Source organism: Oenanthe melanoleuca, chromosome 1 (genome assembly GCF_029582105.1).
Source record: "Oenanthe melanoleuca isolate GR-GAL-2019-014 chromosome 1, OMel1.0, whole genome shotgun sequence".
Taxonomy (NCBI): domain Eukaryota; kingdom Metazoa; phylum Chordata; class Aves; order Passeriformes; family Muscicapidae; genus Oenanthe; species Oenanthe melanoleuca.
Window position 1 is genome coordinate 53,104,983 of NC_079333.1, and position 17,400 is coordinate 53,122,382.

At 34.5% G+C, this 17,400-nt stretch overlaps 1 protein-coding gene across 4 annotated transcripts in view; it reads right to left on the bottom strand.

The window, feature by feature from the left end:
• The window catches only part of LRCH1 (leucine rich repeats and calponin homology domain containing 1), a 114,461-nt gene that overhangs the window by 18,184 nt on the left and 78,877 nt on the right, over positions 1–17,400 (bottom strand). For all 4 annotated transcript variants that reach the window (XM_056505893.1, XM_056505884.1, XM_056505866.1 and 1 more), the window contains 4 exons: positions 16,422–16,494; positions 6,825–6,934; positions 3,283–3,420; positions 1,759–1,836 (listed from right to left, as the gene is read on the bottom strand). In XM_056505893.1, coding sequence (XP_056361868.1) covers positions 1,759–1,836; positions 3,283–3,420; positions 6,825–6,934; positions 16,422–16,494 — 399 coding nt within the window. The remainder of the gene's footprint in view (positions 1–1,758; positions 1,837–3,282; positions 3,421–6,824; positions 6,935–16,421; positions 16,495–17,400) is intronic.

Below are 17,400 nucleotides of genomic sequence, written 5' to 3' on the forward strand. Positions count from 1 at the left end.
ATCTTCAGAGTACTTAAAACCTATGTAAGTTTACAATGGCAAGCAATTCATTTAATGTTTAAGTGAAAGAGTTTTTCCCTTCAAGAGAAGTCATTTAGATACACAAAGATGTTTAGTTTACAAATCAGACTGGTAAGATGTGGCGTTGTGCCAAAACCTCCACGCAACTCTTCAACAAAAACTTTAATAAGATTTTAAAAAATCTTAAAGAATTCAACAGTAATTTTGATGGAAGGATTAAAAAGGAGGGGTAATAAACATATATATGGAAATGCCTATTCACAAAATACCAAAAAGATATTTCTCCAGAGAGCTTACTTATAGAAATCCAAAATCAAAAAGAAGGAAAGATTTCTGAAAAATCCCACAACAGCAATGAAAACAGATCTTAGCCTTTTCTTTCCCAAAAGGCTACAGTCGGGGAAATCTGATCTGTATTCCATTCATTGAGAATTTATAATGCAACAGAAGAATTTTGGGGAAGCTTAACAAATACTCCATGTCTAGAAGTCCACAACAATGAGATTTTCATCTTCTCTGAAGTGAAATCTTGCCTTTAATATGAAATCATTCTAATATAATAAATTACATAACTAGAAGAACTAAATGAACCATTACAACTTAAGAGACCCAGCCATTACACTGAATTGTCAAATTAAATATGTGATGAACCATTCATTGAAACTGTAAGAAAGTCTCCCCCTCAAAATTCCTACAAATAGCAAAAATGATCTGTCACTTTTGCTGTCCTCCAAATCAAGTGTTAAAATATAGATAAAACAAAGAATTCTTTCCCAATGTGAAATCTTGCATTACCACCTGCTCCCCAAGGGGATGGTGATAGAAATCACAGAAAATATCTTTTCAATTCAGCATTCTTGAAACAGACTAAAAAGAACTCAGCCTTCATTATACTGTCATATGTAGGCACCAGTGAAAATACATAATGCAATTTTCCTGTGTTCAGTTTAAAATGATCTTATATAATCCTTTACCTTCTTTTGAGGCTCATGTATTCAAAATTTAAATTTTTCTGAATAGGTTCTTCTAAACCAAAAGGGAGTCTTAGAAATAATCCCAATGCAACTCCAATATTCATGACATTAGTTATGAAGATGAGAATAAATTACATGACGATTGATACCATTCTTACATGAAAATCAGAAAACATCAAACACTGTAATTTCCCTGTTAAAAACTACTAAAATACTTATAACGACATTATAGAATCTTACATATACATGCTTTCCATACTTCACATGCAATGCTTTTCTTCAAATCACTGCAGAAATGTTTCAATACAAGAGATGAGTCTTATGAGTCACCAATGCACAGAGTACTTAACATTGTAAAAAAAGGAAATATTGCAAAAAAAGAAAAAAATTAAAAGAATGAAGTTTATATTCTAAAAGCACAAGGTAAAAATGCAGTTATGTTGTGACATGAAAAAATCAGCAAACTTTTGGCTACTTACATAATATATTATCATAATTTCATATTTATTTTCCATAGCAAAGAAAGAGGTATTAGAGATAATAGTGAATTACTCTTTTGAGACAATACTGCAATTTTTAAGTGCTATGAAATAAGCCATTAAATGCAGTACAGTAGTATTAAACCACACCATTTAGCTCAATTTTTAAATTCTGTGTCTTAATTGCTAAAAACCTGTAGTTCATAAAGTTATCCTTCAGCTTTCATGTAATTAATGTGTTTTCATGTTTGAACGTCTAGAATTGACAGAGTTAGTTAAATTACCTCTGGTATCCCCAGTTTTCTACACGCATCCAAAAAGTTTTCCACGTTTCTCCTGCATTTGGCCATGCTAAGTTTAGGCTGTAGAACAGAAAAAAAAATAGTCTATGGCAAAAGAAGTCATGAAGAACAAACATAACTGTAATTAACAGGCTCACTCCTTTTAAATCTTTTATGTACCCACAAATTTATAGTAGCTATACACAATATTAATATGTCTGAAGAAGCAATGTCCTATTGCTCTAGAATCTCAAATGCTTCTATAATTTGCGTCACTCAGGATTATTCACCCAATACTTATAGAAGTATAGAAGTATTACTGAAAAGAAAAACCAAAACCAAACTCCTCACTATTCTAGTTTTTCAATATCAGATGTGAAACCACAGTAATTCCTGAACATCCACTTAAACCAAGAATTCACTGTAGTATTAAGGAATTTTCCAGGCTAAAGTAACTTGAAGGCTGTTTCAAGGAAGAGAACATCAATATAAAGTTGAAATAAAATGATTTTTTTTTTTTTAAATATGTGCATTTTGTTACAGAAAACACCATAAGATACTTATTTTTAAAAAATCAGCATGGGAAGTTTTTACCCAGAAATTCAAGTTTGCATATTTTGGCAATGTCATATTTTTACCAAAGATAGAAATTATTTTAAGTCGGGGAATAGCAAAAGAAATTCCACTAGAATATCTGAGAAAATATATTTTTCTCAAATCTGTGTTCTTGGAATTTCTTACAGATTGCCTTCAAAATCCACATGGTATTCTCAGAATTGAGTATCAGGGTATACATGGCAAAATTTACCAAAATGCACATTAAATGCACAAAAGAAAAAGGCAAATAGTCTGAAAACATACAAAACCTCTTCAGAAGCAGACTGTTACCAGAAATCTGGAATAATTATCTATTCAAGAAATATACAGAGAAAACACAATAGTGTTTTCCTAAGCTTCAAGAAGTGCATGCAGAGTTTATGAAATCTTTAGGTCCTTAGATTTAGGCAAGCCTATATTAAATCACTACAGTGCAAGTTTCTGTTCTGTCTGCAGGTACATTGAACTCAATAGGACAAATATGCTAATAAGTGTTTTAAGAGCTTTAGTAATATGATATCTGCAAAGCCACACATTGCTCACTGAAGTCAACCTCACATTTTTTCAATCAGCAAAGGAAGATCTAGTTTCCTTTTTTAAGAGCGTACTAGAATAAAAATTTCATACTGTTCTGAACAGAAATGCCATCATGAAAACACCTGATCTTGATGCTAGATCAGGGACAAGGCAGAATAATTTTGTTCATTTATAGATGTGCTTGTATACATACACACATATACCTAGACCACATATATAAATGTATCATGCATAAAAGTTAATGAACATTTGAATTTGCAATCATATAAATGTTGCCTTCAGCAGAAAACATCATTCATTGAGCAGTAACACTGTTTATATACCCAAATATCACTTGGGAATGAAACAGTAATCAATAAAACATTTCAGCGCAGCAAGAAACATGCAACTTACTACTGCTGGTGAGGGTACATGAATGCTCCCAACAGACCGAGGGCGAACATGATTTACTAAATGGCACAGAACAACACCATCCATCAGAGCTGAGCCCAGGTCTTCAGGCAAACAAATCTTGAGTCTTGTTTCTATGTTCTGCAAAGAAAGAAAGCAGGCACACTTTGATACAGAAATGGATGAATGGGGCAAAAAGGGAATAAATACTCCCATTGTCTATGCTGTAAGCACATAGGCAGATTTGGAGATTTTTATTACAAAAAACCACTATTCCTTTATAACTAATTCTTCAGAAGCTAAACCTTATGAACAATATAAAATTCCTTAAAAGAACTCAACACTGCAATGCTGCTGCCACAATATACATCTATTTTTATATCAAGAGGTATAAAAACACATCTGCATGCAATTAGTCATGTGACTGAACTGCACGCAGCTGCTTCCTTTCACCATTCCCCCAAGTCTTCTTATCCATCTTAAACTTTCTTTACCAGCAGCACATTGAAACAGAACTACATTGTGTTAATGACTGTACAAGCAGAGAATAAAAGGCAATCTTTCCCTAGTAGCCTAAAAATTACTCAGGAAGCATTAGAGTGATCAGAAAAACAGGTAAGGGAAGGCAAAACATTCAGATGTAAAAGAGAAATTCTGGATACCTGTTAAGAAAAACAGAAGTCTCAAAGAACAGAATTTAATATTGCAAAATAAAATACTTTTGAAAATATTTAAGAATTAAAAAAACACCAAACCAAATAGATTGTTATATATTATATGTTTCCTGAATTGTGCTCCAATCTTGAAAACATTCAAACTCAACACTCAGAGCTAATTACTCCCATTATCTTTAAATAGCTATTTCTTAGGTGAACCTCTTAATGTCATTACTCTCTATTAATATGCAGCTTCAACCTATACTGGTTGAATATGAATATCTATTATTAGATAATTCTTTTTAGAATAAAAGAAGTAGGTTGAAAGGGATTTTTGGAGGTCACAGTCTAACAAATTTGAAGTTACACCAGAGCCCTGGTTAGTTAAGTTGTGGATATCTGCAAGGACACAGAGCGTTCAAAATTTCCAAGCAACTTTATTCAGTGTTTCACTGCCCTTACGACAAAGCCTTTTTTCCTTATAACTAATTGAAATGTCCTTCTCTGCAATTTGTGCCACTGTTTTTTATGGGTTCACTGTGAATCTTTGAAAAGCCTAGCTTTACACCTTCTCCTTTACTACCCTTCAGGCAGCTGAGGACAGTCATATTCTAGTACTCTAAAGCAAGAAATCCAGTCTAAAGAAATCCAGCTCTTCACTTCTTCCTCATATATCCTTTTTTAGATGGCATCACTATGAAATAGCCTCCACCGAAGCACTCTGGTTTTTCATTATGTTTTCACTGTTTTTCTTTTACTAGAAACACTGCTCAAGTATTTGCATGTAGGTTTCACAAGTTGCAAACTGGAGGGTACGTGTTCACTAATATAATGTTTTGCTTTCACCTTGGTTTAATTTACAAATCAGAAAATATTTTTGGTATTTAAGTATATAAAAGAATAAGCTTTGAGACTATCTTTCCAAAACCTGTTACAAAAATATTTATATAAATTAATAAATTAAAAATTTATTTGTTAGAACACTAATATGTCTGTTGGGAGACTATTCAGCATAGATCAGGGTACACATTATAGGAGCACAGTGCATCTACAATACCAACTCATGCTGGAGTTCATGGCTCTGTGGAGTCTCACTAAATGCTAACTTACCATTAAACAATTCAAAAGCAAAATTTACTAATATATATATTTATTGAATAAAGTACAAACTTAATGACTTGTGTGTTCTGGGCTATTTTATTGTGCAGTACATAACCAAATGCTCTGCTGGTTACTAATGTCACTAAAGAACCCAGTATATCTAAAAAGTTTTATTAATTTGAAAATCTCACTTTATGTTTTCAAACATGGTCAGTCTTATAGCTCACTGACTTGTAATCAAACTTCTCACATGAAACAAAATAATTTGCATTCCAGGACACGATATTTCAGAGTGAGAGCAAGGAAGGATAGTGCATGGAGCTGAAGGTCAGTAACATATTAAACCAGCACTACTGGTAATACCTAACACTGCATAGAGACATCCTTATCACTTCTCCACAATCCTGCCTGACACAGTGAATAACTTTGCTCTGCTTTTCACTGTGAAGAGTAACTGAACTAATGTACAAAGCAGGAACCTTGCGGAAATTATCTATGATTATTTTTAGGAACTTGGAGATTTGCTACACACTTGTGGTAACTCTTCAAAGAAATGTTAAAAAGCTCTATTGATGCTGCTAAACAGACTAGGCTCAGAAAAACTACAAACTACTGCAGCTTATTACTGCTACTTTCCCATTACTACATTTTCTTCCCTGTTACCAATAAATCTGTCTCATCTAATTCCTGAATCTTGTTCTTTTGGCATCACTCAAGCTTAGAATTGATAATATACTACATTCTATCAACTATGTTAAATCTTCAAAAAGACCTGTTCTGTTAAAAAAAACCAAAAGAAGTCTGCAGGGCACAGTTAGGTTAATTCATACTTAGAACAGGTGAGGGCCTGAGGCAAGACAATGCAAATCTAGAAGTCCATATAGTTCTACATAAAAAAATCCCACCTTTTAATCACTTTTTGGTAAAGAGAAAAAGGTGAACACTGTTGCTTTAAAATTGAATAACATCAGATATGTTATTTAAAACAAACTGGTAATTTTTCAATTAGCCATTCCATGAACAAATAATCTTGCAGTTCAGCTGTGAAGTGAAAATTACCTATCACTTTCAGGATTTGCAGTAATACCCTTTGTTCTGTTACTGGGATATAACTGGAAACCTTCACAGGTTCAGGCTTGTAACATTCCTTGCAGCAAAGGTTGTCATCTCTTATTTTTTAAGCACAATTAGGTGTCACACAAACATTTCAACCGAAGTATTAGTTGTGTAACACAAATCCTATGCACTAAATTTTTGATCAGGCTCTAGCATTCAAGACAATGTATCAGGAAATCACCTTCTGAAAATCTGTTTCAGATTTTCCACTGATGAAATATTGATTTAATTTCTAAGAAAGCTCTTTCAAGCATTAGTTATCTACTTTCAGCTTTAACTAATAAATTTCACTATACCCTTTTACATGCAAAACTGAAGATTTTTCCAGTTGTCTGGAAATAGTTCCTACACCTCTCTCTCTCAAGTGCTCACTTCATCCTTTCTGATTAAATTAAATCAATCATTAATTCCATCAGTGCAAGGCATGCTGATTAACTGGATATTATTCAGGTAACTCCCATTACTATTTCTCATTTTTACAAAATCATTCCTGAAGTACAGACATCTGGTTGTGATTAAGAACTTCAGCAATAGTCTCATCAATGTGATTTGCAGAAGTGTAATTGCCTCATTTAATCTTTCTTATATTTTCCTCCTTAGGCAACTTTTCCAAAGAAACATTAAAAAAAGACATTCCATTGGCATTAATTAATTCTACCAAGACTCACATACCTCACGTAGCTGTTCCACAAGTTCTCTCTCTTCTCTCATCTGCTCCATTTTCCTTCGAATTGTGAACTGTGGATCTATTGATTCCAAATTTCTTTGTGGTCTTAAGAACACTGTGATTTTTAAAAAGAGAGATTTTAGTTTAAGAACAAGCACTTTGATTTATTTATTTCTAAATTAAGCAAAATCCTTAGGAGCTGTCTCCAGCAAAAACAGTTAGAAAATTTTTTTTGTCCTCAGGAGGATAGAAAAATCTGATCTTGGATTACAATTAAGAATGGCTGCTTTTTGGATATTGCTCTGGACAGTGTCCTGAGGCATCAATAGTGCGGACAATTTATTGTCCAAATCCTAATCTCAACAGGCAAGTTTTGTCAGATGATTAAGCACTAGCAGTGTCCCTTAGAGAATCTGATCTGTACAACACTTTGTATTTAGCATGGCAGGAAACACCTCTTAAGTAGAACTCTCTCCTAACAAGATGCTGAATTGCGTAAAAAGCTGTGACAAGCCTCCTACACAGAACAAAATGCTTACTAGATAAGGTTATGCTAAAAAAAAAACCCAAAAAACAACAACCCACCAAACAAAGACAAATGTAGTAAGACTCAACCATCCAGTAAGAGCCTATACAAAGAAGTTGTATTGCAAATGTAGCACAAACTCTTGGCAGTTCTCCTTCCCACCAGTCCTGTCGACTCTATCGCATTGCCCACAATAGAGTTCCTTGAAATCATTACATTTCTGCAAATATGCACCTCTACCCTTCCATTTCTGTGATCAGTGACTGCGTTGAATGGTTCAGAAGAACAAGATGTACAGCCAAAATGCAACTGTCCCTGTTTGTGATTTGGTTTGCCATCTCACAGCAGTGTAGTCATGAGGAGTCCCAACTGTGTGCAGGCTCACCTGTGTGCAGGCTGTTTAAGTAATGAGATGATTGATCTAAGTTACTTCTCTAGCCAAAGGGACAGACAGACAGCACCTATGGCCCTTCAGCCAAAAGGCAGAGTTCTTTCTCCTATTTACTCTAAAAAACTCCAGGCAACGAACTCCTTGCATATCTTTTATCTATTCAACTGAGGCATCAAGAGAATAAACCATGGCCAGTTACTTCAGCAAGGAACTTGCTTCTTTCCACTATTTGACTCATACAGTCCTAATTTACTTTTTCTCAGGGAACTGGAATTTGCTATATTGCTGTAAAATCACTGATTTCTGGAATGCCATATTAATGCTATTTGTTAAACAGAACTGCTTTTAAATACAACACCTAATATTACAGTTCTATATTAGTAAACTCTATTCTTCATAATATCATCAGAAATCCCAGGGGCAGAAGGGGAGAGCATCCTGTAGAGAATGTGCAGGACTAAGAAATACAGAGTGACTGCAGCTCAGTTCCCTTCTCCAGGTGGACATCATCAGTGTCACCATTCAGAAGGATCTACACAGAGGTGCACACATTATAAATAAAAACATTCCTCATGCTGACCTGCCACACAATGCATGAGAATAGCAGACCCACACCTTCAGATGCAAAAGGCCCACAGTTTTATTGATAATTAGTATTTCTCTTTGTAGAAAGCAAACTGGACATTTGGAATTGAATTCTATATCCAAACTAGAGTGTATTAACAGATCCATGCTTCCTAACATTTTGGAGAAAGGTGACACATGATTATGCCCAAAAACACAGTGGCTGTTAAAACACTTATATATGGTGAAAAATACCTAAAATATCACTTAAGAGGGATACAACAACAACACCAAAAAAATCTAATCCCAAGTTTTTCAAGAGCAGAAACCCTTATCGAGGACTTCTATTAACTCCAGGACTGTACTGTACTAAAATTTCTGCATTAGCAACTCTGTAATAATTTACTGAAGACTGTTTCTAAATTTTTAAGAGGTGAAATAAAAATGTCCTATCACATTAATTAAAAACAGTAGCTGCAATTACTAAGATTTTCTAGTTCATTGTACAAGTCTAATAATTGAGCTTTGCTGCCTATTATAGATGAAATACGGAGATAAAAATCCTCCTTGAAGAGTAAAAACATGGTTTAAATGGTACTTAAAAGCTACTGTAGCTTTATTAGCAGTAGCAACATCTCTAATAATTATCTACAGAAACAGTAGTATAGAATTATGTTAAATTTTCATAGAATTAGAGTATTATTATGGCCTTCATTCAGTTTGGCCACAGCAAATCTTTTTCAGGCCTTTGTGAAGTCAAAGTTCCAAGATTTATTTCCTTCCAATTTCAGATTACAAGTGCTCCTTACTGAAAGGTATCAGCATTACTTTGTCAATTCCACCACAGCAAAAAGGCAGGCTAATCTCAGGCAGTGAGACAGTACAATTAGAAGCTTTTCAATAAAATAAGTTTAATTGATTAATAAACAAAATTTAAAAACCTCCATACTCTAAAGCATTAACTATAAAAGTTTTAGTTATGTACTGAATTTTTTTAAAAAGTGTTCCCACAAAGGAAGTTTTGGCAGTCCCAAGTGTTGTTTGCTCTTCAGCATTACACACAATCTCCAGCAAGGGGAGCCCAGACCTCACACACACCTGAATGTCTATTCTTCACTCTTTTGAAGAGTTTCTTTTTGAATCCATGCTCAAGCCAGGAGTAGCACTTAAGTAGTACTTGTTCCAATAATTTTTTTAAAAGCATTTTGCACAAATGTCAACAAGATGGATGAATAACAGTTAATAAAATAGTATGTACTCAACATACCACTGTCAAGGACAAACTTCCTGGTGAAAATTTTCATTTCTGCACTGAATTTCAATGCACATTTGGGCACTATTAATTGCAAATGAAGGAATTTAGTGTACTGGGTACTTAGTGCGACAACATCATCCTTCAGGCAAACCACAAAATGATTTAACCTGAGTCTAAAAATAACAGACAAAAAGAAGGTTGGACTATGACAGGCATAGTCAGACAGGAAAGTTTCCCTAACAGTAAGCTAAATGTTTGCATTTATCATTCAATATTTGTGGTCTTGATTTCAATCTCATGCTTTTGAGAGTTTTGCTACCTTTGAATACCTAAACACCTTCCCACTTTAGGGCAGCTGGCAAAACATGTCCCACTTTGCATATTAGTGCTGTGTCTCAGTGTATTATGACAATAAAACACTGGAGAAAAACAAAACAAAAGCAGCAATAACAGAAGTCTATTAATGTACCTGACCTTCACTGTGAACAGCTTATTAACAGTTTCTATTGGACAGAAATCACTATTTTTGCTTAGCTGATTGTTTCAGCTTTGTTTCTTTATGGATTCTTGTATGCTAGTTGTGCACCTGCACCAATAAATGCAGATGGAAGCAGGATATTTTAATAGTCAGTAACTTCCAAAAAATAATAAATAAAAAAATGCAGAAGAGAGAGTGGCAAAATTAACTGCTGTTTGAGTACAACTCTTACAACTCCTGAAAATATACCAAGTAAATAAACCAGCCCTGAAAATAGTTCTTGAAATTAGTATCATGGGAAAAGCTGATTTGCCAGAGTAGAAAAGAGTGAAACTTCACTCATTGACTTTTGACACTACATATTCCAGAGCAAATTAAAGAGCATCCTCTGAGGAATTTAGCCTTATAAACATCCCCTGGAGAGTACTGTCTTTTGCCCTTAGCCATGTAGGGCATTCACCACATACTCATGTTTCTGAAAACAAAAATTAAGTAAATTATATATGGAACACCTACCATTGTCACTGTCTCCTTCAGATGGGATACTGTAGCTAAAGTTGTCCCATGTTTGTGCCTGTGTAAGTGTGTTGAAGGAGATAGGAGGAAAACTGAGGGATGGGTCTGCTGGAGGGGAGTGATAACCAGTCCAACCATGGCGGTAATAAGGACCGGAGGGGGGATAAAAGTGGGCAGCAGCATTTCATATATGGCATCAGGATTGTATGGTAATGGCAAAGATGTAATTCAAAGGTGATTAATACAAAATGTATAAATTTTGAGAAAAGAATGAGAGATGGTGCAGAATAAAAAGAACGAAAAGTTAAATGTTAGTACTTGCAAATCATACATTATATGTGCAGTTAAGGCTGTTAAGTTTAGCAAAATAATTGTAACCATAGCACTTCACACAGTTTTAAGAAAAAGTACCCATAGATTTTACATTATAGCCTGATAAAAACCTTGATTCAGAATCAGAAGATAAATATACCAGCCATGAAGTTTCAAGAAGGAAACTTTCACAGAATAAGATTTTTTTATATATTTGTGTAACTACATAATAAGAACCTTTCTCACAAGGACAAAGAAAATTTACATCCATATGAAAATATAATTACAATTTCCTAGCTGTTCTTGAAAGCAGCAACTACATTATTACTTGGATTCTCATATTGTTGAAGGATCTTCAGTAAGTACATGAACCACAGTTGTTTTCCTTCCATTTTAATTCATTGAATAATAAATTAAGAGCTAACTTTTTTCCTTGCTAACTCCTCCAGCAATAAATTCAAATCTACAATGGGTCTACCACACTATGTAAATACTGGTCCTCCACAACTTTTACAGACTTCCCAGGGACATGAACAGGCGTAGAATACCCCCCAAAGTCTGATACTGAGTTTGTGCAACAAGCTTTGGCAAACTTGCATCACAGTCTTCTAACAAGCACAAGTCATCAATTGTTTGACTGGGGTCCCTGAAGTACACAAAGCTATACATTTACACAGAAGCTGTAACAGTCTGCAGACTATTCACCAGATGACTGTAAAAGCATGTCATGCCTACAGTTCATGGCTACCATGAACTCATTATGGAGCTAAATTGGGGCAGCAATACAGCCTCTGTTCTCCCTAACCATTCTGCCTTCTCTCCTTTAACTAGTCACACCACCACCTCTTACTGATCCTCAGATCCTTCTGTGGAAAGTTTTATTCCTTCCTTATCACATCTACTCTGTGCTTCTGTCTCTTGTCTTGATTATGGCAAGGATTTCCACCCTAGATTTCCTCAAACTTCCATTCTACAGTGTTTCAGAACTGGATACTGACATCCTTAAAATATCTCCTTCCTCAATCTCTTCAGTGTATCATCCATCCCTTCAAAGCTTCACACTGGTTTCCTATTTTCTGACAGAGATTTAAATCTCTTTTCTGCCTTTCACAGTGATGTTGCTCCTTAATGAACTCTTCCTGTGTCTGATCACAATGTTCCTTACCACTCCTGCAAAAAAAATTAATTCACTCATGTCTTGTTTTGCTACATGTATCTCCACATTCATCTACTAAATTCTAAACACAGGCAACATTCATGTTCCTCAGACCAAACTAGAGATTATAAACTACCTCTGCTCTAAATGCTAAACCATAAATACAAATCAATTTAAGATTGCTGCGTAGATCTAAAAGCAACTAAAAGCACTTAACCACAAAGTAAAGTTTCAGTAAGCACAGGAAGTCTTCTCTACCATTCCAAACTAATATTCAGAAGCAACTTAATCATGCAAAATTTCTCCTTCCCACAATTTTGGAATCTGTATTAACATCATAATAATTCAGACAGTGTCACCTTAAACTTCTTTTCAGAGTTCCACAGCTCTCTCTCTTTAAACTTTCCCAAGGCTGGGTCACTGCTTCTGGCTATTGGACACCAGATCGGCTAAACTCAAGAGTCAGCACGATTTAAACTCCATGTCAATACAGGGTAATAGAACACAGATTTACGGCAAAAGATAAACAGTTTGACTCTGGTAGCAATTGGGATTCTCAACTATTTTCTGAAGTACACAGATAATGCAGTTAGGGAAGAAAATAAATGGAAGGAATAAATATCCAGAGATAGAAAAAGAGTAATGAGTAATATGAGAGAAAAATACTGTCAAGTGTCAATGATCATTTTATGTTCCAACTAATTTGAAATACAAGCTTGTCTACCATAGATACTAACATTTTGCTTCAAGCTCTCTACAAGTCACCCAAATTGAAGGCACTAGATTCACAGTAATGTTATGCTATGTGAACAGTTGCAAGGAAACAACTTCTCACTTCAGAATACAAAGTGCTTTATGACTTCAAGTTTTGTCAGTGCTTTAGCCTCTGACAGTAGAAGTTTTTTTGTCTGTGTTTCTGTCACTTTGTTCAGCAGAAACTAAGAAACACAGTGACCTAGAAATGGCACAATACAAAAGGAAAAACAACTCTTGATGGCAAGATGCATTAGAAGATGTTCAGATTTGAAGGTCTGGCATATTAAAGATACCACAAGATCTTGGCAACCCTCAATTTCAACAATTAGCACCCCTTTGAACATTTTAATCAATTCATGGATGAAGAAGGAAGAATTTAAATTTAATTGCTATTTTGAGTGATTGCTTTTCAGAGAGCTAATGCACTTCCCAAGAGGAAAACTACATCTCTAAGAAAATTGTTTCTGTTCAAAGGTATTTTTTTAAGGTTTTCAAAATTAATGTGAATTTGAAAGTCCATACTCCCTGAAAATATTTAAAATATAGAAGGAAATAATCTGAAAAATTTAAAAATCTCCCTTGTTTTTACGTTCAATGTAAACTTCTGACCCTTGGAAAAAATTGTTCAAGAAAAGTAAACACATCCATTACCTATGAAAACATTTTCTTTGGGTACTTTGGGTTCTGAAAGCCATCAGATATGAATTTTCCCAATGTTTTGCCTAGCTTAAAAATGAATGTAGAAAAGGACCTTCAGTCCTGAACACATATCAGTATGTACTAATGCAGAAGTTAAAGCCACTGTGGTTTATCCTCTGGAAGCACTTACATTTGTGTGTGTACTTCAAAAAACTGGAATCTTTACCAGAAGCCTAGAACAGTTTACTTTCACCTTTCCAAGAGACATAAACAATTATGAAATGATGGGGAGGACGGAAAGTCAAATAGAAAGCAACATTCATTTTAAATAGATGAAAATAAACACAGTGAAAATAAACTCTCAAATTTCAGAAAAAAATACAGTTGCATATATTTTCATTGAAAATTTGCCACTATTTTTTCCACCAAGCATGGTGGAAAAAAGATGGACACCTTTTAGCTAGAACACTTCAATGTTCTTTAATGCTGCACTTGGATTTAAGAGATTTATAGAACCAATTTATTCAAATGTAAGCTCTAACAAAATAAAACAGTTAAAAGTCATTAAGACTATTTACCTTCATTAGAGCTTACATTTCCAGTAAGTTTTAACATTTCCCTTAGGCCGTTAGGAACTGAAATGAAAAAAACTATTAAAATACACTACAAACTAAGCTGAAAAACTTTCCTGGGTCACAGAAATGCTGGACCTCTGCACTAGCTCAGGTCTATGACAATAAAGCAGTATATAATTAACAATTGCAAATTCCAATCAGTGACAGAGTGATTGAAATGCACTAAATCTGTACAAAGTTATAAAGGAAATACAATGAAGAAACTACAGACCTGCCAAACAAACCAGCTTTAAAATAAAAAACTTGCAGACTTCACAAACATGCCAGTATTTTCAGTCATGTACTACTTCTATCTGTAAATATTTCTTATGCATTAGCAAAACAACAGAAGATGAAAGAATATGAAGCTTTACTATGCCTTTGCAAGGTTTCATTTCACTACATAATGCTACATAACTAATATACTGCATTTTTATCTGAAACTGCATGTAAAATTTTATATTGCCAAGTTCCCCATCTTACTATGGTATAAATTTATGGCAAGATGATTGAAACTAGACATGACCAGGTGAGAAACTGTGCAGCAATGGATCTATCTTAGTGTCTGTAGTGTTTCATATGGAAAAGAAAATAAAGTCACATTATCAAGTTTAATGCAATCATAATGTTACACAAAGACATTACAGTATTGGCAAAGCTTTTAAAATAAGTGAACTTCAATTAGTACAGTGCAGAAAATCAGAGGGTTCCAATCAACTGATTTTGGTATTCAATGAGGCTATACACAGCTGCAATACAATAAAGGGATGAACTGTAGGACTTGTGCACATCTGGTATTGAATCATGTGACTTGGAAGTTTTGTTGCAAAGGACTGCAAACATTGCAAACAGTCTGTCCAGAAATTCTCTCAAAAAACGTGTCACTAGGCTATTTTGCCTGGTCCTATTCTAGTCATTAAGTATAAGAAACTCAGGCACGGTATGCCAAGACTCAGAAGTGCATGTTAAGCAAACACTTGAACAAGAAGTCACAGCCTTGCATGTTCTTCCACAAAGCAGCTTCCAGTCCCCAGCAGCAGATTTCACTGTGGGCTCAGTACACAGCCCACATCCTGTGAAAGCAGCAACTTGGCCTGGGCCCCTTTGCTTTCACACATCTTTCTTCTGACACTGATATTGCAATACTGCCACTGGACTATGCAATATTACTCCATGTGTAATTTTCAACAGATCCTGGAAGGACTCATTTGCTCATCATTTAACCTACATTTTAAATATATGTAGAAATACCAACACTTCTAAGTCATCAGGAACAAGACAGACCCAGAGTTTAACATTTTAACAACTAAAGAAATCCAGCTGAACAAATCTAACTGTGTATCACAACTACATGATAAAATTAAAATATCTTCCTTCACAAAAGCAAACAAACAAAAAACAGCTAAATCTATGGGTACAATTTCATAAATATTTTCGCAATGTTTCACCAGCAGTTTCACAAACTGCTGCCATTATTACCAAGTATTTTGTTATGGAAACTGCAAGCTTGTAGGGGTTTACCATCTCTTGATTAAAAGCATTTGTGGTGAATGAGAGAAACCAGAACTATGGTCTTAGTATGCTGAAACATACTGAAAACCTACAGCTACTTATTAAAAGTGACATGGCATGACTTAATATTGATTACCTCAGCACAGAGAAGACAAAAACTGAATTAAATCATAGAGCTAATCCAGTTTTTAAAGGAAGCTGTTATCCAAGCCCTCAAATACTTCTCTAAGTTTGTGAGATTTTTTGTTGTTACTTGCTTTCAGGTTTAGTTTGTTTGTTTTCAAATAAACTGCTGCTTGTTAAAAGACTGGTGGTTATGCAGACATAGTGCATTGCAAATTCATTGAACTCAGTTGCTGGCAGAAGTAAAGACTGTAACTTTCCAGAATGCTTCATGTTTACTCAAGCACAACTAGTGACAGACTTAATAAAGTGAAAAATTTTCAGACATAAATATTTTCCAAAATAGCCTAATTATTCACATATATTATTCAACAAAATCTAAACTTTATTAGCACATACCAATCAAGCAAAATTACATACTAATTATTTAAATTAGTATGTCAGCATAGATGATACATATGTATATGCATATAAAATATGTGTAGTTATATCCAAACACATATTTTTAATATACATATAACTTTACAAAACACCCAGTTTACTAATAATGGATGAAAATTGATCCATATATAATGTGCCAAATAAATACTTCTTACAAATTCAAAACTAGAGAACTTTAAAATGTTCTAAGCCTCTTTTAACTGTTGTACAGAAATTGTTACATTGCTTACTTCTTAAGGGGAAAAAATAGAAATATCTAATAATAATAGAAATGTAAAAATCCCCAAACCAGTACACACAAACTGGTCACCCACATTACCTGATCGTGGCTTCAGACCAAAAGGGATTGTGGTGCTTGTAGTAGGAGACATTGTTGGACTTTTATCTTTATTCTGTGTAATTCAAAAACATACATCCAAGTCAGAATAACACTCAGAATATATCTCAGTATATCTGACCATGCAAAATGCAAAAGTTAACAATACTGCGTGCTACAACTATTCAACCATAATCTGATCACAATATAGTCCCAAACCTATGATAATCTTTTTTATTGCATCCTATTTCTCTGCTAAAAAACATGAGTTTCTGACAAAAGATAGCAAGATATTCCCCCTAGTTATAAATAAGCTCAATTATTTCTCAGTAATCTCCCATGTCATCACTCGGTTCCATCAAACATACATTCTGTGACAAAGTACATTTAAAAAACAAAACAAAGGCATGTTTCTTCTTTAGACACGTTTGTTTCTTTCACAGAATTAATTACAATTCTGCATGGTATCTTCCATGCAACACTGAATTTCTACATTAAAAACAGAAAAGAGGAAATTAATCTTATGCCTAAGAGCAGGATCTCCACTGACCCTGAACTAGGCTGAGAGTTGAGTTTTCTTGCAGCAGGAAGAATGGAGCAGCAACATACAGGACAGGGGGAGGTATAATCATTGTATCACCAACGGCAACACAGAAAGAGTCCTAAGACCAAAATCCATAACAGGAACCTCATTTAAAAAGTGATTCCACTGGGAGCTGGGAACTACAGAAGTTTCATGACCAACACTGATGGATGGTGGCTGAGTGCTCACAAATTTGCAAGATGTTTATTCCCAATGCAATACAGACAGAGAATCCCCGTCTCTGCATAAAAAAAACATATGAAGGTAAATCTCCATAAGGAGCTCCATATGGTTTTTAATTTTTGACCTTCCAATGAGATTTGCACTAGAAAGCTACAGGATCAATAGTCAGATTTCTCTCTGAAAACTAATCAAGGACATGACACAACTGTGCAAAAA